Genomic DNA, 26,066 nt, shown 5'->3' with positions numbered 1-26,066 from the left:
CTCTGCTGGCCTCCTGGGCTACAGTGCCCTTGGCCCTGTGGACTGGAGTCGCAGCATTAGGCTGGTTTCCTTTCGCTTTGGAGGAGACATTTCAGGTATCCATATAACTAGAATATTGAGTTTCCCTTTCTAAGCTGCTTGCTTCATTGTAGGTTTATGCCCTCGTTTCTTTAATTTAACTTTCTAGAGAGATGGCACTGGCACAACAGAGGGGTTAGATAGCAGGGAATGTGCAAATCCCAGGGACTGGGGGCAGGTGGACTTCCTGAGGGCAAATTTTGTGTTCTCTGCAGGAGATAAATGGCATCACTGCAGCACTGGCTGAAGAGCTCTTTGAGAAAGGTATGTGGCCACAGGTCCCTGAAACACTGGGCATAAGTTGTGTAGTTTTATGAGATGGCCAGAGGCACAGGATGACACGGTAGTCACTCTGGAGCCCACCTACCTGCCCTGTAAGTGGCCAGGTCTGAGGAGCTGTGGTCCCTCAGTACTCTTGAGTACCATGTCAGGGGCTCAGCCCAGACTTGGGCTCTGTTCCAAAGCCCTGTGGTGGGTGCTGGAAGGTGGGTAGCACGCTGCTCCCTCACACCTGGTTTGTGCTTACCTGAAAGGGCTCAGATGGCAGATAGAAGCTGACCCTGGGTCCCATCCCTGCCAGAGAGCACAGTTATAGTGGCTAATGTGTGATGAATGCCTCCTGTTAACATCTTACTGCCTTCCCCCAAGAGCCACAGGTATAGGTGAGGATGCAGGGTCAGAGGACCAGTCACCAACCTGAGGGCACATGACTGGGAGGAGTGGAGCGAGGACCAAGCAGCAGGCATTTGGGCTCAGAACCCATCCTGCTCCCAGGCTCTGTGCCGTGCTGGCACCATAGGCCTGCGCCTGACCTGGGTGTTTGCATTTCAGAGGTTGCAGCATAGGGCTGTCACCCAGAATGCTGCCTCTCTCGGCAGCCTCACTCTGGCTCAGTGCCTTTGGTCTCAACTTGGCCTCACTCCTCCCTCAGTGACTCCCCAGCCTCACAGCCCCACAGCCCTGCCCTCCTCTGTCATCACATGTCTAGGGTTGCCCTATGCCTAGCAGGCACCCAGGAGGGCAGCAGCTCCTGCATGCCCAGGGCCCTGGCTTTGCCTTGACACAGTGGGTGCTTGCCAACTGCTTGTTGACAGAAAAGATATGGAAATCCCAGCTGCATGAGGGCTGGGGCTGCGGCTGGACACTTATCCTTCAGGGCATGGCTCTTGCAGGAGAGCAGCTCCTGGGGGCCGGCGAGGTCTTTGCCATTGGACCCCTGCAGCTGTATGCCGTCACGGAGCAGCTGCAGCAGGGAAAGCCCACATGCGCCAGTGGGGATGCCAAGACTGACCTCGGGCACATCCTCGACTTCACCTGTCGCCTTAAGTACCTTAAGGTAAAGCTGCAGCAACTCAGCTGTGGAGAGCCCCTCGGTCGGTGGGGGTGCAGCCTGCGGGGGACTGGCTGGCAGTTTGTGTGAAGGAGACCATGTGGGACACTTGGTGGAAGGAAGGCCTCCTGGTTATTCTTGGCACTGTGCTTCTGGCTGTGGGCACCAGGGGGCAGTCGTGACCCAGTGTCCTATTAAATTAAGTCTTGGCCTGAGCCTGCTTTGTTGAAGGCAGAAGTGGTCAAAGTTGTGTTCAACTTGTCAGCTGCTGCAGCACTCCCCGATGGGTATGCGGTGCTGTTCCCAATTTAAGCCTTATCTTTGGCCTCAGGTTTCTGGCACAGAAGGACCTTTTGGGACCAGCAACATTCAGGAGCAGCTCCTGCCATTCGACCTATCAATATTCAAGTCCCTGCATCAGGTGGAGGTAAGGCCCGGTGCTGCCGGAGTGCAGGAAGGCCTGCACAGCATCCTCTTGCTCCCAACTCTGTGGCTAGGAAGTGTTTGTGATGTTGGGTGTCCTGATTTAATCATAAGGTGCTGTGCTTTCGTGTTTGGCAGTATGTGACAGGTTCTGCGTAGGTGACCAGGCCCTCTGAAGGCGGAGAAAGAGAGGCCTCTCCTGTCCCTGGCTGGTCTGCATGCCTCTGTCCTGGCGTGAGCTGCAGGGGCGGTTAGCCAGGGTGGAGCACCAGCAGCTGGCTCCTTCTGGGCCTCCTCATAGAGGCAGGGGGCATGTGTACCTCAAGTTCAAGTCCTGGGAAGTCATCCTGAGGGTCAGACAGAGCCAAATACAAGTCTGTATTTCCCAAGGCCGGTTGGCAAAGAGCTTTGAGGATGCCTCTGGGGCACCCACACAAGAAACGCTCTGCGTTTGTCCTGCTGGACTCCTTGGTTTGCACTGCCAATTGTAGCATTTTTGAAAAGAAAAGAGAGTCAGTAATGATACAAAAAAATGTTTTAAAGCATAATATTTTGAGCGTGGCTTTGGTGTTCTGCCCTGTGGCCCCATGTCTCCTTGATTGAATCTTCCCAGCAGCCCTGTGAGGAGGACACTTTTATTTCCATTTTACAGTTGGGAAAACTGAGACTTGGGCAGATAAGGAAGTTTGGCCAGGGCCACACAGTTAATGAGTGGAAAGCTGGGATTTGAATTCAGCTGAGACTGCTTCCAGAGCCTATGCTGCACACTGGGCTATTCTGTCTACAGCGGTCTCGGGAAACTTGTGGTGTGTCCTGCTGCCGAGTGAGGACAGGGAAGTGAAGAGGAAACCTGACCCAGCCCTGCCGAGCAGGCTGAGGCTCTGAATCTGTGTCTGTGGGTGTGCTTGGGCAGGCGGCTCAGGGAGTGTGCTTTGGTCTGTGGCTTGCCCCTCCTCACCACCCGACAGCTGAGTTCCATGGAGTGGGGGCTGGGTGAACAGGGAGACCCACCCCACTCACTGTGCTGTGGAGGCCGCTTGTTCTCCCCAGCAGTTTCCATGACCCACACTTTGTGTTCATCTGCCAAGCCCCAGGCAGCCCTTACAGAGGAAATGGAATTTGTGGTCCATTGTGAGTCTGAGAGGCCAGGCATCTTTCTTACTAGATACTTCAGGGAATGTTTAGTCAGCACTGACATTGGGAAAAAGAGAGACTTTGGTTTTGAGTGGCCTCCCGTCTCTGAGGATTTGGGTTGCCCGTCGTCGTGCTTTTGTATGGGGGTGGGGAACACCTACATCTGGAGACTTCTGATGGAGCAAGGATTTTGTTTCTGAGATGCAGCTGCTCCTCATTCCAGATAAGTCACTGTGATGCTAAGCACATCAGAGGGCTGGTCGCATCGAAGCCCACCTTAGCCACGCTGAGTGTCCGCTTCTCAGCAACCTCGATGAAGGTAAGCTTCACGTATATCCTGCCTGGGGCAATGTCTGTGGGTCAGGGTCCTGGGCTGTGGTCTCCACCACTGAGGATGGGTGAGAACACTGCTATGTCTATCAGTATTCAGAGGCTGGACCTTCTGTGGGGAAGCCACACACTCATGGGGGGCCTCCAAGCACTTGACAGCCCCTGGGACACTTTAGTTCACATCTGCATTAAAAGTTCATGTTGTTAACAGGGCATTTTAAGGAACTTGGCTTTTTTCCCCTAAAAAATGTCATTGGTGTTTTTGTTTTGTTTTGTTTTTGTTTTGAGATAGAGTCTCGCTGTGTGGCCCAGACTGGAGTGCAGTGGTATGATCTCAGCTCACTGCAACCTCTACCTCCTGGGTTCAAGCGATTCTCCTACCTCAGCCTTCCAAGCAGCTGGGATTACAGATGCCCACCACCACACCCCACTAAGTTTTGTATTTTTGGTAGAGACAGGGTTTTACCATGTTGGCCAGGCTGGTCTCAAACTCCTAACCTCAAGTGATCCGCCAGCCTCAGCCTCCCAAAGTGCTGGGATTACAGGCATGAGCCACTTTGCCCGGCCTTCATTGGTTTTTTAATGAACAAATTGCTAAGCTGTGGCAAGTGGTAGGACCTTTATTAATTAGATTGATAACTAAGCTGAGATTGTTCCTCTAAGCTTTAGCAATCCCTGGCTAAGCCCTCATTTGTATCTTTTTCTCCATGGCTTGATTAGAAGGTGAGGTTGTGGAAATGCTAGGCCCTGTTGTTTATATGTGAGCAGCAGAAACATTCAAATTGGGAATGTGTGTTTCTGTTTACCTTTTTATGTATTACATCTTGCTAATGTTAAAATCTTTCCCCGGGTGTAGAAAAGGCATGTAGTGGCTAATATTATGACTTAAGGCTCCTGATCAAGACTTAGGTTTGGGCCAGGTGTGGTGGCTCATGCCTGTAATCCTAGCATTTTGGGAGGCTAAGGCAGGAGGATTCCTTGAGTCCAGGAGTTGGAGACCAACCTGGGCAACACAGGGAGACCTTGTCTCTTAAAAAAAAAAAAAAAAAAAAGGATTTGGTGAAAAATATTCCTCTTGAGGCTTGCAGAGAGTGTATTGGGCCACCTGGTCCCTCTCCGAGCACTTCTCGCTGTCTTGCTGAAGGAGCCCAGGGTGACCCATTGTGAGAAGAAAGGTCTTGTCAAAACAAATAGGCCTGCCTTCCTCCATTTTGATGGTCTCTGGGCTCTGTGCTACTCCCCTCATCTTAGCCTTTTCTGACTTTATCCCTGTGAAATAACGGTTTTAAAGGCCTGGTGTCCGCAGTGAGGACCACATCATCAGCTTGGAAAGCACAGCTGCCTGGAAACCGTGAATTCTCACCTTCAGCTTCTGAGAAGCTAGAAAAGACGGCTGGCTGGCCAGTAGCAGTGGCTGGCACCTATAATCCCAGCACTTTGAGAGGCCAAGGCAGGAGGATCACTTGAGCCCAGGAGTTTGAGACCAGTCTGGGCTATGTAGGGAGACCTCGTTTCTACAGAAAAAAAATGTTTTAATTGGCTGGGCAAGGTGGTGTGCGTCTGTAGTCCCAGCTACTCAAGAGGCTGAGGTGGGAGGATTTGCTTGCACCTGCGAGTTTGAGGCTGCAGTGAGCCATGATGGTGCCACTGCACTCCAGCCTGGGCAACAGAACGAGACTGTGTCTCAAAGAACAAACGGCTAGGTGCTGTGGGTCACGCCTGTAATCCCAGCACTTTGGGAGGCTGAGGTGGGTGGATCACCTGAAGTCAGGAGTTTGAGACCAGCCTGGCCAACATGGTGAAGCCCCTATCTCTGTTAAAAATGCAAAAATTAGCCAGGCATGGTGGTACACACCTCTAGTCCCAGCTACTGGGGAGGCTAAGGCAGGAGGATCACTTGAGCCTGCGAGGCAGAGGTGGCAGTGAACTGAGATTGCGCCACTGCACTCCAGCCTGGGTGACAGAGTGAGACTCCATCTCAAAAAAGAAAAAGCCAGAAAAGGCATCACCAGGTCACCAAGGCAAAGGCCCTTTGGGCTTGAAAAGCATTGCTCCTAAAGCAGGACCAGGACTTATTCTAAGTGGCTGTTATGTGGTGAATTGTTCAGCTTTGAACGATTTCACAATCGTTTAAAGACATAGGAACCAAAGGCCTGCTTTAATGCAAGTTTACTTCCACATGCTAAATATGCTCCAGCCCTTCCTTAAATTCTGCAATGACTGTGTTCCCAGTGAGTGTTGCGTGAGGGCCCAAGTGTGGTGCTCAACAGATGTTTTTATGCAGGAAGTCCTTGTTCCTGAAGCCTCAGAATTTGATGAGTGGGAGCCTGAAGGCACAGCCCTAGAAGGCCCTGTGACTGCCGTCATCCCCACTTGGCAGGCATTGACCACGCTTGACCTGAGCCACAACAGCATCTCCGAGATCGACGAGTCTGTGGTATGCTCTTAGCAGCAGGTGCCAGGGGTTTCTCTGACCCCACCAAACCCTGAGTTTGAGTATTTAACTCAGCTTTTTCAGGAAGGACCACAGAAAACCTATATCTAGTGCTCTGTGCATTGCCTGCCATTTTAAGTTAATTACAAAATGGGGGCCAGGCGCGGTGGCTCATGCCTGTAATCCCAACACTTTGGGAGGCCGAGGCGGGAGGATCACCTGAGGTCAGGAGTTCAAGACCAGCCTGACCAACATGGTGAAACCCCATCTCTACTAAAAATACAAAAATTAGCCGGGCGTGGTGGCGGGCGCCTGTAATCCCAGCTACTTCGGGAGGCTTAGGCAAGAGAATCACTTGAGCCCGGGAGGCAGAGGTTGCAATAAGCTGAGATAGTGCCACTGCATTCCAGCCTGGGTGACAGATTGAGACTCCGTCTCAAAAGAAAAAAAGAATGGGATCATTTAAAATTGGTGAGGTGGTACTTAGAACCAAATAAAACATATGAATTTCATGTAAATGTGGTAAACTATAACCACACTAAGTGATGATATCACTCCTTAGATGACAGATGTGCCCATAGAATAATGACATCCAGAGGGCATTTGGGCAGTAAGAGTGTCATTCCTGTGTTTGCGCTGCTCAGGGAGTGTGGGCAGGGTTGAAGAAGGACAGACTCCCTTCTCTGTCTGGGACCTTGCCGTGTGTCATTTTCACAAGCCAAGTGTTCCATGAAAACAATGAGTAGTGCCCAGCACTGGGGGCCCTGCGTGCGCCTTTGGATGTGCTACTGGCTGGGCAGTGGGAGGTGTGGTCCTGCAGGGACAGCCCATGGGAGTCCGTGGTCAGGAAGAAGCGTCCTGGGGTGCCCGTCCACTGTGTGGGGGACCATGTTTGGGGTCCGACCCCTACATTAACATCAGATGTTCTTTTCTTTCACAAGAAACTGATCCCAAAGATTGAGTTCCTGGACCTGAGTCACAATGGATTGCTGGTTGTGGACAATTTGCAGGTAGTGCCTTTGAAGACCAGTGCTGCCCGCACACACTCCCCAGGCCCCTTTCTGAGAGTTCAAGAGACTGATGCAGCCTTGGGAATTTGGCCATACCCAGGGGTTGTAAGGGCAGGGGTTGCTGTCTTCCCTTTAGGATCCCAGCAATGCACTGAGTGATTGTTGCTCTAGTTCCAAAGAATTAGGAAGCATGAGTAAATACAAACCAGGCATGATGATGCACCTCTGTCCCGAAGGTGGACAGCCATGTTTTCAATGCCCACCCCAACTGTCTGCAGGGGTGCCACTGTGCTGTGGCATGTGTGGCAGAGAAGAGGGACTTCCCTTCCTAAAATAACTGTCAGAGTGACTTGCAGAACTGGGTAGTTTGGGTTGGAAGGCCCATCCTGCCATTAGTGTCAGGCCCCTATCTTTGGAGACTTGACCTGAGCCACTTTATGCTGTTCTCCACACCGCTACAGCACCTGTATAACCTTGTGCATCTGGACCTGTCCTACAACAAACTCGCCTCCTTGGAAGGGCTTCACACCAAGCTGGGGAACATCAAGACCTTAAACCTGGCAGGCAACCTCCTGGAGAGTCTGAGTGGCCTACACAAGCTCTACTCACTGGTCAACCTGGATCTCCGGGACAACAGGATTGAACAGGTGAGCCCACGGACCTCGCAATTTTGGGATTTCTGTGCCTTGGTGTGTATCATGTTAAAGAAGAATGTTAAGATTCCTTTCATTTAAAAGAGACCATGAAACGTGTTGGCGTGTTGCTGAAGTGTTAAGAGAAGGGACCAAAGGGGATGGAACTCATACCTTGCAGATGGAGGAGGTCCGGAGCATAGGTAGCCTCCCGTGTCTGGAGCACGTGTCTCTGCTGAACAACCCTCTGAGCATCATCCCCGACTACCGGACCAAGGTGCTGGCTCAGTTCGGAGAGAGGGCCTCAGAGGTGAGCCCCAGCGCAGTCAGAAGAGCCCAGGGAGACCCTCGGGATGCAGTCAAGTCTGCATGGGCGGTAGGGGGATATATGTCCATTGTTCTACCCTTGCCTGCTTTAGAAGGAGGTCCTGCCCCTTGAGGGCTTTCCGGTTCTGGGAAGTCCACTATCTCCCCAGGAAAATGCTCCCTTGCATCTCCTGCCCCTCCTGTCTTGGATAACAATGTTTATTCTAGGAAAGGGTCAGAAATAAGATCCTTAAAATATTCATATCTCCTGGACAACTTGTGGCCATAGTACCTGACCGTAAACCCAAAGGGTTTGCCTTTGTCAGTGTAGCCCAGCCTGGTGTCTGCTGCCCCTTGCTGTGTCTGTGCACCTGCCACGATGCTGACCAGACGCACTTAACCAGGTTCACCCATCGTCTGGGCCCGGAGCAGGCCCCCTGATTCTCTGATTGGTCCTTGGACCTTCTGTTCTCCCCAAATCCCAGGTCAGAAAATACCTGGGAACTATTTGTGTCCCACCTCCCTCTTTTTGGCCCCAAGTGCCCCTTCATCCACACAATCACAAGACCACGAGATGCCATCTCCTCCCCTCCTGGACTCCAGACCTTGGGAAGCTCCCAGGCCACAGAGTGTCAGCTCCTGTCCAGGCCCTTGGGACCTTCCCTCATTCAACCACCCTACCCGACCGTCGACTGGCTGCCAGCTGCCACTCCCTCCTGCATTTGCAGGTGGGGCCTGCCCTTTCCCACTGCTCTTTTGAGAGTCTGCCTTCTGCCTCTAACTGGGGACTTAGTTCAAGTTGCCCAAGAGTTTGCTGCTCCTGTTCTTGGTGAGGGACTCCAGAGACAGATGTGGGGCCTCCCTGGACCCCTCCAAGGCACTCCCAGGTCTCTTCCATGAGTGGTGGAGAGCCGCCTCCGAGCAGGCTGAGCCTCCCTCAGCCTGTGGTGTCCTCACATGGCCTGGCCCACAGCAGGCGCTCACGCCCCTCCTCAGCAGGGCCCCACCATCCTCCTGCCGTGCTCACTAGTCCCCATGCTGATAGCTACTTTCTGGATGCTCTAGGTCTGTCTGGATGACACAGTGACCACAGAGAAGGAGCTGGACACTGTGGAAGTGCTGAAAGCAATTCAGAAAGCCAAGGAGGTCAAGTCCAAACTGAGCAACCCAGAGAAGAGGGTGGGTTTGTGTGGCAGGTGGGAGGGCAGTGGTGCAGAGCCAGCCGGGAGGGGAGCCAGTTCAGGGGGCTTGGGCCATGGGACTGCTCGGGACTGCCAAGTTGCCAAGTCCAAGCTGCGCTCCTCCCTGGCTGCATGACCTCGGGCAAGTCGTGGCCTCTGTATTCTTTTTGGGTTGGGGACAGTGGTAGTTCCTGCAGCAAGGATGGGACGAGACCATCTTCACCACCCCGTTGGTTGGAACCGTTGCGCTCCCTCGTCACACCCCTGGCCTTGGGGAGCTCTGTGCTTCCTCTTCTCTCCCGGGCTGACGCAAGCACTTGTCCTCAGGGTGGCGAAGACTCCCGGCTCTCAGCTGCCCCCTGCATCAGACCCAGCAGCTCCCCTCCCACTGTGGCTCCCGCATCTGCCTCCCTGCCCCAGCCCATCCTCTCCAACCAAGGTAATCGTGTATGTATCTTGCTTCTAGTGGAGCCACACAGCCCTGCCTGGGCCTCCTGGCTGGGCTGGGGTTGGGGAAGAGGTGCCAGCACCAGTTTCTGACAGGGTCAGACACAGGGAGGGCTGTGCCTTCTGCAGGCTGGTCCTCGGGGGGGGACACGTGGCAGGGGTGCCTGGCCTGATGCCAGCTGTTGCTTGCTTGGTGAGGACTCCGGATTGCTCTGATGCCCACATCCAGCTCCTCTAGGAGACCGCAGGGTATCTGACAGGCCCTGAGGCTGCCCTCTGAACAGACTCGGGCCTGTTGGCTCATGGGACCCATTCCCTCGCCGGCAGCACAAGCAGGTTGGCTTCTGGTTATAGGAAGCCGGGCTTGTGACTGTACTGTCTGGAGCCCGAATCCCTGTGCAGGGAAAAGCTTGCTTTTATCATTGCCTCATCTCTGTGGTGTGACCCAGCCCCAGAACGCCATGTTTGTGGGGCCAAGATGGGCCATCTGTGTCCCTGTGGACCCATGGAAGACCAGGCCCATTCGTCTGCCCACTGTCTTAGCGTTTTCAAAGGGCTTTCACCTCTGAACCCAGGCATCCTCGGAGATGAGTGAGTGAAGCAGGTCCCATGAGCGTGTCTGCTGGCCTGGCCCCCACGGAAGAGGGGAGGGTGTGCCGTCCCGAGTGGAGCCGAGGCTCGGGACACGCAGGAAAGGACACCGCCTGCCCGGGCTCCTGGAGACGCAGAACTTGGTGTGAGGTCTTGGGAAAACAGTTCAACCCTATGTTTTAAGAGCCAGAAAAACATTCCCACCCCTTGACCTGGTAACCCCACTGGTGGGGATTTTCTCTTAGAGGGATAAGATACTGGGAAGGGGAGGTGAAATGCTCACCACTGCCAAAACACGGGCTGCAACTGCAACATCGGAGGATGAGAGGGAGAGTCGGCTGTGGCGCAGAATGCTCGGCAGCCCTCCCAGCAGGGACAGGAAGACTGGGCAGGAAGAGGGGAGAAGCACTCAAGTTAAGGCAAAAGGCCCGACGCAGAGCAGCACACTGAGGTCACACCCATGAGATGTGGAAGAGAATTCCATTGCGTGGAGTTGATGGGGTTAGGTGCCAGGATGATTGCCCATTTTGCTTCTGTCAGACTCTTGACTAAGGATTTCTGGTTGCATTTTATTACATAAAAGTCAGGGAGGTTATATCACGATGAGGAAGCTTCCCTGAGGCCGCCTCCTGCAACGCAGCCAAGCGAGCCTGTGGAGGCACCATATGACTGTAGGCCTCTGGGGACAGGGAGCTGCATCTGCTTCTCAAGGCCAGGGACATGGCCGTTTCTGCCAGCATCTGTTGATCAGTGAGTGAGTGAATGGGCAGGTAGAGCAGGAGCCAGTGAAGAGCAGACCCTGGGTGGGTTGGGATGCACTGTGCCCCCAGGCTGCAGCTGCAGGCAGCCCCCCACGTTGTTGGAGAAGCCTCTGCACCAGCTCAGCCCCCTCCTCACTCCCCTCGTGCCCTGGGGACACTCTGCAGAGGGGCACTCTGCAGTCTGTCCCCGCCATCACTGGACTTCTGGACATTGCCTCCAGATTTGCACCTCTTCAATAAAACTGCAGTGGATGTCTTTGTGTGCACCTCTCTTTCCTTTTGGTGAGAAACAGCAAAGGTCGGACCCCTAAGGATTCTCCTGATGTCTCCGCTCTATCTGCCGAGTGCCCTTTCTGACCACTTGTTTGTACAGGCCACGGTCCGGGACGGGAGCAGATAGACTCTCCCTGTCCCTGTCCACATTTCCTTGTGTCCAAATGGGGCTTGTTGGGGGGTAGTGGCAAAAGGCATTGGTCTTTTTCTCACTGATTCAGAGGCCTCCCCGTGTGTTTGTTCAGCCGCGTGTTCCTGGGTCTTGCCTGGATGGGCAGGGTTTTTTTAGCGCGTGGGAGCAGCTTTGCTGACCCATGCCTGTTGCTTCCAGCCTGGTTCCCGAGAAGGGAGCCTACTTGCGAATGAACTGGGCACTCGGACCTGCCTGAAGGGGGCGCTGTCCAGACAACACCCAACCTCCTGTTGTGGCAGGTGCTGTCAGAGCCATGAATGATTGTGACTCTAGGGGTGGTCGCCAGAGTTGATTGTCCAGCCAGGCCCAGGGGCTGAGAGGAGGCTGTGTGGAGAGGTGGTTAGGAGCCAGGGCTTGGTCAGCTGAGTTTGCATCCCAGCTTCCTAGCTGTGGGACCTCAAGCAACTTGTAGCCCCTCTGAAGCTGTTTTCTCAACTGTGAAGTGGACGCACCCTACTTCATTGATTCTAAGAGGCACGCATTTCCACCTGGTGACTTCTCTGAAATTGAGGTGCGTCTTTCAGTCAGTGGCGTCTCATAGTCGCTGTCAGCCAGCTGGTATTCGAGATGGAGTCGTGGAAAACCCGTGGACACCTTCTGCTAGGACCAAGATGGCACCACCTGCCGCATCTTAGATTTGATGAAATGTGGTAAATAACGAGAGGCATGCATGAGCGAATGCTGGGGAGGCGCTTGGCACTGCCCAGAGCTCCACAGAGGTGGTTGATGAGGGCTGCCCTTTCCCACATCCTTAGTGGGGGGTTCAAGATGACCCAGACTGTGCCCCTTGGGGAGCTTGGAGCCATGCGGGAGGATGAGCCATGTGCTGGAGGAGAACAGGGCAGGATGGTGTGGGGCTTTTGTAGACTGTCTAGAGCAGAGAAGGTCTGCAGTGGAGGTGGTGTCTGAGGTGGATCTTGAAGGATGGATAGGAGTTGAACATTAGCAGGCAGAGGGTGGATTGCAGGAGAGCAGTGGCCTGGGCAGGTGCCCAGGGAGGCCCGTCAGGGTGCTTCATGCATGGCTGTGTGCTTGCCAGCCTTCCTGCCTGCCTACCCCCTGCTGCTTCGCTTTGTGGGGGCGTCTGAGCTTGGGCCTACCTGCCTGCCTCACTTGTGGGCAGAGGACCCAGGCCGTGTGAGTTGTCCTGTCCCGGGGAGCAGCTGAGCTGGTCGGGGGTCTCGACCTGTGGGGCTCAGAGGGCTCGGGATCATTTCACTGGGCTGTGGCGATGCTGGGCTGTGGAGGCAGGCCTGGGGCTCCTGTAGGCCTCAGTGAGACTGGCGGCCGATGCCCAGTGTTCACCCTGCTGGCCGCAGTCAGGAACATGTTCACAAAGGCTTTACCTCAAGCAGTCTAGAGGTGATCTGAAGTGGAGTAACAGGTCCAGATAGGCTACATTCATAAACAAGCTTCAGCAGGTTTTAGGAACACTATGCATTTATGGGACGCAATGGGTCAGAGTGCTGCTGTCCATGGGAGGTGGCCCCAGGGCAGGTCAGTGGGCACGTCCTGTGGTAAGTGGGACTGTGGATGTGAGCTCAGGCTGGACTCAGCAGCCTTGCTGGATACCAAGGCCTGTAAGGGCTGGCCCCCTGGTGAATTGTCCCATGCCCTATGTATCTGTGAGTCCTGCAGAGATGACAAATCAGGGGACGGGATCATGTCTAGTCACCGTCTGGGAAAATGCTCCAGGAGTGAACACATTTCAGGCTCTTGACGATGTACCTCCAAACTCTTCGGATGGGTGGGCCAGCCCGCATGTCTGTGCCGGCCTCTGCCCATTGAGGTCAGAGCCAGGCCACACAGTCGGTCTGACTTTGGTAAAAGTTGAGAGGCAAAACTTGCCTCTTGTTTCAGCTTGCCTTTCTTTGTGTACTTCTGAGAGCGAGCATTCTTTTCATGTTCTAGCCACTGGCCGTTCTTCTGCAGAATGTCTGTTCACATCCCTTGCTGTCTGTTAATGGGGTTTCCAGCCTTCCCCCATTTTTGTAGCCCCTGTAAGAACTTTTTCCTGACTAGCGATATAAATCCTTGTCAAATATTGCAAACATTTTTTTTCTCATTTCATCTGGTTTTAATTTATCCTGGTTTTTAAAAAATGTGTCTGTGGGAGTTTAATTTTTATGTAGTCACATCTATCAGTTTTTTCCATTGTGTTTATTCTCAGAATGCCTCTCCTTGCTCTGAGATTAGATAAGCAGTCATTTGTTCTCTCTTGAGTTATTTTGAGATTTCAGTTTTAACATTTTCTTCTATAATCCTTGTGGCTGGGTTTTGGGGTCTGGCTAGCCCCCGGCCATGCCGGTAGCCTGAGAGGTCCAGCCCCACTTGTTGAACGGCCGCTCTCCCCGCCCCACCCACCCTGCCTGCCTGCCCGCCCTGGTCTCTCCAGGAATCGTGTTCGTTCAGGAGGAGGCCCTGGCCAGCAGCCTCTCGTCCACCGACAGTCTGACTCCCGAGGACCTGCCCATTGCCCAGGGATGTTCTAATTCCTTGGAGTCCATCCCTGCGGGACAGGTAATGCCCTCCTCCCGCTTCTGGGGACCATACGTCTTGGGGTGGACTCTTCTGCCTGGGGTTGTGTGCAGTAGGAAGTGGCCTAGCTGGAGCTGAGGCAGATGCTTCCAGGGTTTGGCATCCTCTGCTTTGCGCCACGGTCTTTCTCTTGGACCTGTCTCTAGTTGAGTTTGTCTTCCTGACAAACCCAGTGGTTAAGGATTTATTTTCAGCCTCCCTCCTTCCCTTCCCCACCCCCTTTGGTTGATGGGAACAGGCAGTTCTCTGTCACTGGGCCCAGGATGCGAGGGGGCAGGTGACCCTGTGAGCAGGCTTCCCTAGGGAAGGCATTTCAAAAGGCCCTTGTGCGGGGGCTTGTTTGGGTTTTTTCTGTGTTTCCTGGCACCCCTGGAGCCACTTGGCCCCTTCCCGCATGTCACCCTGGTGGTCTGGGAAATAGTCTAACCCCAGCTCCTCCTCTGTGGTTGTTACTGAGGGTTCCGGAGCCCCTTCCTGTGTCCTGAGAAAAGAGAGGAGGAAAGCAAGGGTGCTTGCTGTGTGCTTGGCGAACGTGCTTGGTGCCTGGGCCTCCCTCCAGCCCCATCTCTGCAGCGGCACAAGGTTATTGCCTTGTGACACTGGGACAGTTTGCAGAGTCCTTGTCTGTCCTCAGTACTCCACAGTACTCTCCCATCACCCTTCCCTGGGCCACAGAGCAAGAGATTCCCAAGCCCTAGGTCTCCTCCAGTTCATAGAGACCACTGGGAGGGACTTGCCATGGCTGTGTCCACTGCTGGCCAGTTAGGGTCAGACCAAATTTGCAGACTGTCTACCTGGACCCTTGCATAGCACAAGGAGCAGTCAGATGCCGGATCCCTGGAGAGTGGCGAGAGTCTCTGGCCCTGGGTTGGGAGTGTGGGAATCCCAGCCCTGCTGTGTACTGGTGGGATAGCCAAGTGAGTCTCTGCCCTTGGGTCCCAGAGTGGGCCCCAGGGTAGAGTGTGGGGATGGGGAGCCTCCTCAGGGTGGTGATGGAGGACAGAATGCCCAGCTCAGAGTCTGGCACCCGGTAAATGCCGGGGCTGGCTACAGCAGGTGGGGACTGACTGTGTTTCTTTCTCCATCAGGCAGCATCTGATGATTTAAGGGACATGCCGGGAGCTGTTGGTGGTGCAAGGTAAGGAAGAGGTTGGAAAGGGACCTGGGCCTGGCTGCACGGCCTTCTGCACACGCTGTGCTTGCGGGCCGGGGTGGCCAGTCAGGTGTTTTTAAAAATCCGTTCACAGAAGTCCTACAGAACTATTTCTTCCTCTAAAGAGACACAGGTGATGGACTTTTCCATCTCTTTCCAAATTCAATACCTAAACTCTGCTCAGCACATGTTGCCCTACACGAGGGGTTGCCAAGTCAAGGCCTGTGTATGGCCCACAGCCTGGGAGCTAAGAATGACAGTTACATTCTTTTTTCTTTTTTTGAGACGGTCTCACTCTGTCGCCCAGGCTGGAGTGCAGTGGCATGTTCTCGGCTCACTGCAACCCCCGCCTCCCAGATTAATGCAATTTTCCTGTCTCAGCCTCAGTCTCCTGAGTAGCCCGGACCACAGGCGCACACCACCACCCCAGCTAATTTTTCATATTTTTAGTAGAGATGGAGATTCACCATGTTGCATAGGCTGGTCTCAAACTCCTGAACTCCAGTGAGCCACCGTGCCTGGCCAGAATGACAGTTGCTTTTTTTTTCTTTGAGACAGAGTCTTGCTCTGTTACCCAGGCTGGAGTGCAGTGGCGTGATCTAGGTTCGCTGCAACCTCCACCTCCCGGGTTCAAGTAATTCTCCTGCCTCAGCCACCCAAGGTGCTCTCCACCACACCTGGCTAATTTTTCTGTTTTTAGTAGACATGGGGTTTCGCCATGTTGGACAGTTACATTCTTAAAGGGCTGTTAAAGATCTTATGGACAGGGTAGCCCATAAATCCCCAAATGTGTACTCTGACCCTTTGCAGAAGTTTACCAACTCCCATTCTACACGCGAGGGCTGCAGTGGCCAAGAAGAGCTGGAATTTTAAGTGTGAAGGTCCTAAGACCTGACCCAGCCCACTTCCTTGCCACGGAGGCCACCAGGGGTGACAAGTAGATTCATGCCCTGGAGTGTTCATTCTCTCTAGGGCTTATGGCAGCAGCTGAATGACTTAGAAGTCCATGAGAGTGCTTCTGTTGTGGGAACTCGTGGTCTGGGCATAGCTGTGCCGGGCACCTATGGTCCAAGCCCCTGAAAGCATAGACTCTGACCAAACTGGCGACCCAGCCTTCCAGTAGGCAGCACTGGCTCCCACCAGGGCCCTCATCCTGGGAGCTGACTTGGCTGTGTGGGAGGCTTGGGAGACCCATGGGTTGGTTTCTTAGGGTCAGGGTGTAGCAGCGGGCTCCAGAGGTGGGAGGTGGGAGGTGGGAGGTGGGAGGTGGGAGGGGCCCCTCCCAGCATGCCACTGACCTGGCCTCTCCCTGCACAGCCCAGACCATGCCGAGCCGGAGGTTCAGGTGGTGCCCGGGTCTGGCCAGATCATCTTCCTGCCCTTCACCTGCATTGGCTACACAGCCACCAACCAGGACTTCATCCAGCGCCTGAGCACGCTGATCCGGCAGGCCATCGAGCGGCAGCTGCCTGCCTGGATCGAGGCTGCCAACCAGCGGGAGGAGGGCCAGGGCGAGGAGGAGGAGGAGGAGGAGGAGGAAGAGGAGGATGTTGCTGAGAACCGCTACTTTGAAATGGGGCCCCCGGACGTGGAGGAGGAGGAGGAAGGAGGCCAGGGGGAGGAAGAGGAGGAGGAGGAAGAGGAGGATGAAGAGGCCGAGGAGGAGCGCCTGGCTCTGGAGTGGGCCCTGGGCGCGGACGAGGACTTCCTGCTGGAGCACATCCGCATCCTCAAGGTGCTGTGGTGCTTCCTGATCCATGTGCAGGGGAGTATCCGCCAGTTCGCTGCCTGCCTCGTGCTCACTGACTTCGGCATCGCAGTCTTCGAGATCCCACACCAGGAGTCTCGGGGCAGCAGCCAGCACATCCTCTCCTCCCTGCGCTTTGTCTTCTGCTTCCCGCATGGCGACCTCACCGAGTTCGGCTTCCTCATGCCAGAGCTGTGTCTGGTGCTTAAAGTACGGCACAGTGAGAACACGCTCTTCATCATCTCAGACGCCGCCAACCTGCACGAGTTCCACGCGGACCTGCGTTCATGCTTTGCACCCCAGCACATGGCCATGCTGTGTAGCCCCATCCTCTACGGCAGCCACACCAGCCTGCAGGAGTTCCTGCGCCAGCTGCTCACCTTCTACAAGGTGGCTGGCGGCTGCCAGGAGCGCAGCCAGGGCTGCTTCCCCGTCTACCTGGTCTACAGCGACAAGCGCATGGTGCAGACAGCCGCCGGGGACTACTCAGGCAACATCGAGTGGGCCAGTTGCACACTCTGCTCCGCCGTGCGGCGCTCCTGCTGCGCGCCCTCTGAGGCCGTCAAGTCCGCCGCCATCCCCTACTGGCTATTGCTCACACCCCAGCACCTCAACGTCATCAAGGCCGACTTCAACCCCATGCCCAACCGTGGCACCCACAACTGTCGCAACCGCAACAGCTTCAAGCTCAGTCGCGTGCCACTCTCCACCGTGCTGCTGGACCCCACACGCAGCTGCACCCAGCCTCGGGGCGCCTTTGCTGACGGCCACGTGCTGGAGCTGCTCGTGGGGTACCGCTTTGTCACTGCCATCTTCGTGCTGCCCCATGAGAAGTTCCACTTCCTGCGTATCTACAGCCAGCTGCGGGCCTCGCTGCAGGACCTGAAGACTGTGGTCATCGCCAAGACTCCTGGGACGGGAGGCAGCCCCCAGGGCCCCTTTGCGGATGGCCAGCCTGCTGAGCGCAGGGTCAGGTGAGATCAAGCACAGCTCTCAGGGGCCCGGGGGCATGGGTCTGGCATGTGTGTGATCTCAGCATCTGCAGCTCATGTGTGGGCTGGAGGTTGCTGCGAGAGCGGGGCCCCCTCCCCCCACCCCTTGCCCCCCAGCCTCCCTCTACATCACCGCCTACATCACCCCAGGTTTGGTGCCAGGCTGCTCTTTATCTCAGTGCTGTAGAAGCAGCCCAGGAAAGCTGTCCTCTCACAAAATGGGTTGGCCCAGCCTCTTGCCACCCATGCAGGGCAGGCTAAGGGAGCTGCCCCGACTTTGCCTGCCCAGTGGGAGAGCAACAGGTTGCAGCACACTGAGGCCAGGAGAGCTGTCGCCCTGGCTGCTGTGCTCCACTGGACCCAAGCATGGTCTCTAGGCACCACCCCCGCCAGGGTCATAGTCCCATGGATGGCTCTGTGGGCCAGGATCTGCCTTAGGCTTCACCCATCTCAACACGTTGCTGTGTTGTTCAGGCTGGTCTCAAACTTTGGGCTCAAACAGTCCTCCCACCTCAGCCTCCCAAAGTGCTGAGATTATAGGCGTGAGCCACCGTGCCCAGCCGTGCTGTTCTGTTCTCCCATAGAGAAGCTGGTGGAGGTCCGCAGTGACCCATAGATGATGTGTGATTCATGCAGTCTCCTCACTCTGAAGCTGCACATGCGATGTGAATCTTCATTTGGGCTCCACTGTTAATATGGTGTTTTTCGGGGGGTACAGCAATGACCAGCGTCCCCAGGAGGTCCCAGCAGAGGCTCTGGCCCCAGCCCCAGCGGAAGTCCCAGCTCCAGCCCCTGCAGCAGCCTCAGCCTCAGGCCCAGGGAAGACTCCGGCCCCAGTAGAGACCTCAACTTCAACTTTGGTCCCAGAGGAGACCCCAGTGGAGGCTCCAGCCCCACCCCCAGCCGAAGCCCCTGCCCAATACCCGAGTGAGCACCTCATCCAGGCCACCTCGGAGGAGAATCAGATCCCCTCGCACTTGCCTGCCTGCCCATCACTCCGGCACGTCGCCAGTCTGCGGGGCAGCGCCATCATCGAGCTCTTCCACAGCAGCATTGCTGAGGTAGCGGCCCGGGTGTGGGTGCCAGCTATGGCACAGCCAGCCCTGAGGGCGAGGCCCAGCTTCGCTTCAGGTCAGCCTTAGATCCCTGGACTTTCCTGATGTCAGGGAGTCCTCGGCTGAGCTGCTCACAGCTTTGAGGACCTGGGCAGTGAGGTCCTGAGTTGCCCTCCCCTCGCTATTTGTGCTGTGTCACCACCTCCTGTGCCACTTCCAGCCCCAGGTAGAACCCCCTCCCACAGCCATCTCCCACCCGTCACTTCCTCTCTGCCTTGAAGCATATGGACTCACTGGTGAGCCAAGAGGGGCTTCACATGTCTCCTTGTGGGAGCTGTGGGCATGTCCCTGGTATGTGCAGGTTGCTAGGGTGGTGGAGCTGACAGGAGTGCCCCCGTCTCCAGGTTGAAAACGAGGAGCTGAGGCACCTCATGTGGTCCTCGGTGGTGTTCTACCAGACCCCAGGGCTAGAGGTGACCGCCTGCGTGCTGCTCTCTACCAAGGCTGTGTACTTTGTGCTCCATGACGGCCTCCGCCGCTACTTCTCAGAGCCACTACAGGGTAGGCACAGGGCCTGCTGGGGCTCAGGAGCTTGGAGTGTGTGGTTGGGACAGGCTGGGGGTCATTCTCTGGAGCCTTCTGTGTGACTTCAGGCAGCAGTCAGTGACTTGGCTGCAGTGGGCTGAGAGTTGTTTGTCTGAGGAAGGGGAGCTGTCATGAGGGAGGGGTCCATGGCCAGATGTGAACACAGAATGCACTGAACCAGGGCCCGGCGACTGCTTGGGAACGGCCCCTGATGAGAAGGGGTCAGGCAGCCTCTGCCCCTGGGGCCGCACAGGAAGCCTTAGTCAATGACGTGGTGACTCCCCTGAGCTGGGTGAGGCTCAGACTCCAGACAGCATTGCCTATGGGGCCTTGCGTGGGTGGAAGTGGGAATAGCTCCTTGCCAGGCCTGGCCAGGCCAACCAAGAGGACCTGTTCCTGCTGGACGTGTTGCACACCTAGGACCCTTGTGCTTGCCTGCCACCGCCTCTCTCTGTCCCTTTCTCCATCACACAGATTTCTGGCATCAGAAAAACACCGACTACAACAACAGCCCCTTCCACATCTCCCAGTGCTTTGTGCTAAAGCTTAGTGACCTGCAGTCCGTCAATGTGGGGCTTTTCGACCAGCATTTCCGGCTGACGGGTGAGTGACCCTCTGTGCTTTGTCCTATTTCAGGTGAAGGCCAGCATCACCAGTGGGCTTCCACCTTCCGTATGGGGGTGGGTTATCATAGACAGTTATCTCTGTGCTCAAGAGCTGCTTCTTACCCAGGGCGGGAGGAAGCAGCTTCAGGAACTGCTGAGAGAGCAGAACTCTTGCTCCCGGGCTCAGAGCAGGAGGCAGGGTGTGCGGCAAGCACTGGCCCGGACAGAAGCAGAGTGGGCCCTGGTCTTGGGCAGGATGTTTCTGACTCACACTTCCTGGGGAGAGAAAACTAAGCTCTTTGCCTAATGCCTCTGTCTCCCCTTCCAGAAAAATGCCTAAGCTCTTCCGGCCTGAAGGAACGGCCACTTCCCAGGGCTCCATGATGCTTTCCTACGTGGGCCCTCCTGGCGCTGGCCTCTGGGCTGAGGCTTGTTAGGGGCTCGGGGTGGCTGTCAGTGGTAGGGATAGGGCTGGGGAACAGTGGCCTGTGGCCCTGACCATCCCCTCTCGTGCAGGTTCCACCCCGGTGCAGGTGGTCACGTGCTTGACGCGGGACAGCTACCTGACGCACTGCTTCCTCCAGCACCTCATGGTCGTGCTGTCCTCTCTGGAGCGCACGCCCTCACCGGAGCCTGTTGACAAGGACTTCTACTCCGAGTTTGGGAACAAGACCACAGGTACCCCTGTCTAGCTCAGGCTGCAGACAGGCTGCCTGGACAGACATCACAGGCCCCAGGGTGGCTCTCTGTGCCCCAGAACCCTCTCTGCTTCTCTCTCTCTTTTCTCACTTAGCTGGCCAGGGTTTTATGTGGGGCTTTTCTATGGCAGACTCCACCCCAGCAGTCCCTCAACCATCTGGCAGACACATCTCTGGCGCCTGCTCTGGGCTCCTGGCCTGTGGGCCCCATACTTGGAGCATCCTCTCCTGCCTCTCTCATGCTGGGGTCTCTCAGTTGACTTGGGGCCCTTGGTGCTCCCAGCCCCACCAGGGGCCGGTTCCAGGCTACAGCCTTGGTGGCATCTCTCTGCAGGGAAGATGGAGAACTATGAGCTGATCCACTCTAGTCGTGTCAAGTTCACCTACCCCAGTGAGGAGGAGATTGGGGACCTGACGTTCATTGTGGCCCAGAAGATGGCTGAGCCAGAGAAGGCCCCAGCCCTCAGCATCCTGCTGTATGTGCAGGCCTTCCAGGTGGACATGCCACCCCCTGGGTGCTGCAGGGGCCCCCTGCGCCCCAAGACACTCCTGCTCACCAGCTCTGAGATCTTCCTCCTGGATGAGGACTGTATCCATTACCCGCTGCCCGAGTTTGCCAAAGAACCGCCACAGAGAGACAGGTACCGGCTGGACGATGGTCGCCGCGTCCGGGACCTGGACCGAGTGCTCATGGGCTACCAGACCTACCCACAGGCCCTCACCCTCGTCTTTGATGATGTGCAAGGTCATGACCTCATGGGCAGTGTCACCCTGGACCACTTTGGGGAGGTGCCAGGTGGCCCAGCTAGAGCCGGCCAGGGCCGTGAAGTCCAGTGGCAGGTGTTTGTCCCCAGTGCCGAGAGCCGAGAGAAGCTCATCTCGCTGCTGGCTCGCCAGTGGGAGGCCCTGTGTGGCCGTGAGCTGCCTGTCGAGCTCACCGGCTAGCCCAGGCCACAGCCAGCCATCACCGCCTGCCGTGTCTAGCCTGGTGCCTACTGGGGCAGGGCAGCAGGCTTTTGTGTTCTCTTAAAATGTTTTCTCCTCCCTTTGGTACCTTAATTTGACTGTCCTCACAGAGAACGTGAACGTGTGTGTGTTGTGTTAATTCTTTCTCATGTTGGGAGTGAGAATGCCGGGCGCCTCCAGGGCTGTCGGTGTGCTGTCAGCCTCCTGCAGGTGGTGCGGCCGTGCACACCTGTGTTGTGTCTGCTGTTGTGGGACTGTTGTTAACACGTGATGCTGTGGGTCTGACTTTCTCTTCTACACGTCCTTTCTTGAAATGTTGAGTCCAGTCCGTTGTTGCTGTTGCTGTCGTTGTGGGCATCTTGCTGCTAATCCTGAGGCTGGTAGCAGAATGCACATTGGGAGCTCCCACCCCATATTGTTCTTCAAAGTGGAGGTCTCCCCTGATCCAGACAAATGGGAGAGCCCGTGGGGGCAGGGGACCTGGAGCTGCCAGCACCAAGTGTGATTTCTGCTGCCTGTATTCTCTATTCCAATAAAGCAGAGTTTGACACCGTTTGCATCTTCTAAATCAAGGGTCATTGGGATCCCAGCAGGGCTTCCCTCTGGGGCATGGTTGCAGGTGGAGAGAGGGTGCCCTGAAGACACAGGAGGGTGAGGGGTTGGGGGAAAGGAAGGAGCAGCCTTCCAGGAACCAGATACTTCTTGGAACATGGGAGGCATGACAGGGCCATGGCCTCTCTGGACAGTGCCATGCTGGGCTGTGGCTAAACCATGAGCCCAGGGCAAACAAGAAGTCTGTGAAACTCCTCAGGGCACCCCTGCCACACCAGCCGCTGCCCCTCTGCCTGAGTGCAGGGCATGCCACCCTCTTCAGGCCGTCCTGCAGGTCTTGTGTGTCAGTCACCCCAGGGCCTAACCCCACCTGTCTCAACCCCTGTGGAGGGTAGGGGAGGGGCGAGGGGAACAGAGATCCCGGAGTCTGGGATGGCTGGTGGGGGCCGGGGCATCTCACCAAGGTGGCCCTTGAATGGCAGCAGGGGAGGCCTGTGGGGAGGTGGACCCAGGTGGTGGACAGTGGAGGGAGGGGCGCATGCCCATCTGTGTCTGTCTTCATGTCCCTGAAACAGGCTCGTGGGCCCCCCCCTGAGGGTTGCTTCAGGGAGCCTGATGAGGTAGGACCTGGGATTTTGGGAGCCAACCCCATGCCACACTCTTCCCCAACTCCATTCCTGCTGCCAGAGTGGGACCCATGAGCCCCGCATAATTCATCCTGGCCCAGCCAGGAGCCTCAGCCCCCAGGACCTTGGGGCCGCTGGGCCAGGCAGGGCTATGGAGAGGTGGGTGGCGTGGCCAGCCTGGCTCCCAGACCTGCTTCTGCTCCCCAGTTTCCCTTGGTGCCAGCAGGGTGGGGGTCCTGCCTGGAGGACCCTGCACCCCCAGAAAGACTGTGGGTGTGGGGAATGGGGGGAAGGTCTCCCCTTGCAACCCCCATCCCAGCCAGATCTCAGAAGCCTGCCTGAAGGCCCCTCCAAACTGATGGGAGTGGAGGTGTGCTGGGGAGGAGAAAATTTCCCCAACCCGGCCTTTACCGAAGCATTTACAGATGGCCACCGGGCTCTGGCCCACTCCTGTCTCCCCAGCTGTTACACCATCTGCAGCTGGGGGTAGTGACAACTGGAGGCAAGGCCCACCACGTGCAGCCCTGGCACGCAGAGGCCCTCAGCCTGGGCCCACTACACCTCCCGGGGGTGCTGGCTGTGCAGGCAGCGGTGGCTTCACAGGCAGTAGCCCTGGGATTGGATTTGAAAACTGATTACCTCGGAAAAGCTACCCAGCCCCTCTGAGCCTCAGTTTCCCCACCAGTAACAGAGGGATCATAAAAGTAGCCACCTCCATTCATTTATTCCTTCTGCACATGTGTACTGAGCATCTACCGTACGTACCAGCCAGACAGCGCCTCTACTCTCCCACAGCTAATGTTCCAGGGGAGACAAATGGAACAAGCCAGTGTCAGCTGGTGGCCTGTGCTGCCAGGAGGTGAACCAGGTACAGGGCCACCTGCAGGCTGAGACCAGGGAGGCGCTCTGAGGTGGTGGCCCTTGACCTGAGGCTGCACTTGTGAGAAGGAGCCAGAGTGTGACAATCTGGAGTAGCAGCACATGACGGGGGAGCTCACTGAAGTAACAGAGAGGCCTGTGCGGCTGGAGCACACCTGGCTGGGGAGAGTCCAGAGAGACCAGCAGGCTGGAGTGGGGTTTGGAGGTGCTGCAGCAAGCTGGCTGAGCATGGGCTGCTGAGTAGGGGGCAGAGAGGGAAGGAGAGAGGGTGGATGGGGGTTGGCAGGCAGGACCAGCTGCTTGGGAGTGGCTGGGGCTGGTGAGGGGATGCAGGTCTGGTGGGCTAGCAAGGTGCCTGTAGCGAGTCAGAGCCCCATGAGCACCCTGGAGCTGGAAAGATGGAGGCAGGAACAGACAGACCCATTCAGGGGCTGCCCTGCCTTCTGCCGACCAGAACCCCCAGAGTCTCCGGATGAAACACACTGGACTCGCAGGCGGGGGAGTCGCTCACGTGTGCCTTTGGATTCGCTTCAGAACCCCTGATAGAGCCCAGGTCCTGGGGTTCATGTGGCCTGGGCTTCCAGGTTGTGATGCCAGGAGGGTCCCGGCCGGGAAGCCCTGAGCAGGGCTCAGGCCGTCCATGGGGGGTCAGTGGCCAGCACCTTCCCTTCCGCCTGCAGGCTGCTGATACGCAGGAGGAAATCCTGGCGGGTTCCTGTGGGGGTGAGCTGGCGGGGCCTCCGGGCTGCTTTTAAGGCCACTGCCCGCCCCGTCCTGCCTGCCTGTGCTGTGCCTGCCTCCTAGAGCTCATTCCCTACGCCACCAGCTGCCCTGACTCTGTCCTGGACAGCGTGCCCACCAGCCATGGCGGGGCCCCAGGGCCTCCTCCTGCTCTGCCTCCTGGCCTTCTGCCTGGCAGTCTTCATCAGGGGGCAGGTAAGTGTGAGCCAGTTGCAGGGGTACACGGTGTCTGGGCCCTGCCAGCTGGTGGTGGGAACAGGGAGGGACTGGACGTGGAGGGGCATGGGCCTGGGGAGAAACCGCAGCTGGCGCCTTGTCTGGCCTCTGGGCAGGCCTGGGGGCTAGCTATTGTGCCCACCTCCCCAGGCTGAGGTCTGCACCCAGCCACCCAGGGTTCAGGGGTGTGTCAGCCTGCCCTCCTCTGACTATGCTGGGCCAGGGCTCCCCAGCCTGCAGCTGAAGGGTACAGAGGCAGGCCCGTCCCACCCTTCTGGCCCAGACGGAGGCCCAGGTCTTACGTGGCCCTCACCTGGGGGTTGAAGATGTGATCACCTCTAACCCCCGAGGACTACAGATTCACGTGGGGCACGTGTGTGCACGTGTGTGCTTGTGTCCAGCCCCAAGAGTACTGGGAAGCAGAATGAGTCACTCACCCCCAGTGCCCGGGGTTATGAGCAGCTGGCAAGGACACACTTCAGCCTCAGAGCTGCCACAGCCCCGGGCAGGTCCCCTTGAATCCTCACAGCTGTGGGGCAACTCCTTCTGTCCTCATGAGGAAGCCAAAGCCCTAGGATGACGGGGACAGGCCATTCCCACTCTGAAGCCATGTTCCAAACCCCTGCCTGTGATGGCCATCCGTTTGTGCTGGCGAGCAGACAGGGTCCCGGTATGCAGCCATGGCCAGCCCCTCAGTCAGGTCCCTGTGACAGGCTCCTGGCTGCAGGTCTGCTCAGGCCCCGCGGTAGGGGCCTCCGGGAGCTTCTGAAAGAGCCTCCCACCCTGGTGATGGGGGTAGTTTGTCTCCTGTGAGGCCCAGCGTGTCTGCCTCTTGGGGCAGCTACCACCATCCCCATGGCACTGATGGGCAGACCAAGGTCCAGAGAGGGGAGGACTTGCCTAGGATCCCACAGGCACTCCAGCAAGGGACCCAGGCCCCCTGCAACCATCAGGCGTTTTCTCTTGGATGCCTGTGGTCCCTCCGAGAGGCAGCAGGGAGAGTGGCCTCACCAGCTTCAGGACCAGGCCAGGGCTGGGGACAGGAAGATATGAGGCTGAGAAGGTGACAGTGATGGGGGAAGAGCCAAGGGCTCCAGGGCTGTGCTGAGAGCCCTGCAGGTGAGCTCCTGCCCTCCCCTTAACTCAGTTTTGCCCTGTGTACCATGCAAGGGAATTTCAAAGGCCTCCGCCACCTCCTCATGCTCTGGGCAGTGAGGACAGAGGTCAGTGAGGGGCCTCAGATTAGAGTTTTTTCCTTGTCAGAGACCTATGGCTGTGACTACTCCTTGTGGATGGGGCTGCAGCAGTGCTGGCCACTCTAACACAGCCACCTGGCCTCTATTCCAGCACCCTGCGTAGCTAAAATTCATGGTAAATGCAGTTGGCCCTCTGTATCTGTGCACCCTGTACTTGGGTTCAACCAACCCTGGATTGAAAATATTCAGATGCCAGGCGTGGTGGCTCATGCCTGTAATCCCAGCACTTTGGGAGGCCAAGGCAGGCGGATCACAAGGTCAGGAGATCGAGACCACGGCGAAACCCCGTCTCTACTAAAAATACAAAAAATTAGCCAGGCGCAGTGGCGGGCGC

At 56.7% G+C, this 26,066-nt stretch overlaps 2 protein-coding genes across 2 annotated transcripts in view; both read left to right on the top strand.

Moving 5' to 3' along the window:
* On the top strand, nt 1-22,016 carry NISCH (nischarin). Its single transcript, XM_011986206.1, has 19 exons — nt 1-95; nt 294-342; nt 1,251-1,414; nt 1,740-1,835; nt 3,189-3,284; nt 5,580-5,732; nt 6,671-6,739; nt 7,201-7,386; nt 7,553-7,681; nt 8,743-8,856; nt 9,186-9,297; nt 13,519-13,643; nt 14,750-14,799; nt 16,132-17,535; nt 18,272-18,614; nt 19,013-19,169; nt 19,668-19,796; nt 20,315-20,476; nt 20,831-22,016. Exons 5-19 carry the CDS (start codon nt 3,279-3,281, stop codon nt 21,439-21,441), a joined length of 3,750 nt encoding a protein of 1,249 aa, XP_011841596.1. The 5' UTR covers nt 1-95; nt 294-342; nt 1,251-1,414; nt 1,740-1,835; nt 3,189-3,278; the 3' UTR covers nt 21,442-22,016.
* Nucleotides 22,017-24,297: 2,281 nt separating this feature from the next.
* Nucleotides 24,298-26,066, top strand: part of STAB1 (stabilin 1) — a 29,292-nt gene continuing 27,523 nt past the window's right edge. Inside the window, exon 1 of the mRNA XM_011986207.1 lies at nt 24,298-24,455. Within this exon, the coding sequence (XP_011841597.1) occupies nt 24,384-24,455 (72 nt within the window). The 5' untranslated portion in view covers nt 24,298-24,383. The remainder of the gene's footprint in view (nt 24,456-26,066) is intronic.

The sequence above is a fragment of the Mandrillus leucophaeus genome, unplaced genomic scaffold, assembly GCF_000951045.1.
Source record: "Mandrillus leucophaeus isolate KB7577 unplaced genomic scaffold, Mleu.le_1.0 Scaffold296, whole genome shotgun sequence".
Classification (NCBI taxonomy): Eukaryota; Metazoa; Chordata; class Mammalia; order Primates; family Cercopithecidae; genus Mandrillus; species Mandrillus leucophaeus.
The sequence above is the reverse complement of the archived record's forward strand: the minus strand, read 5'-3'. Positions and strand labels throughout refer to the sequence as shown.

Coding starts and splice junctions, on each gene's coding strand:
- NISCH (XM_011986206.1), top strand. Junction 7,682..8,742: donor TCGGAGAGAGGGCCTCAGAG/GTGAGCCCCAGC, acceptor TGGATGCTCTAG/GTCTGTCTGGATGACACAGT. Junction 17,536..18,271: donor CCTGCTGAGCGCAGGGTCAG/GTGAGATCAAGC, acceptor CGGGGGGTACAG/CAATGACCAGCGTCCCCAGG.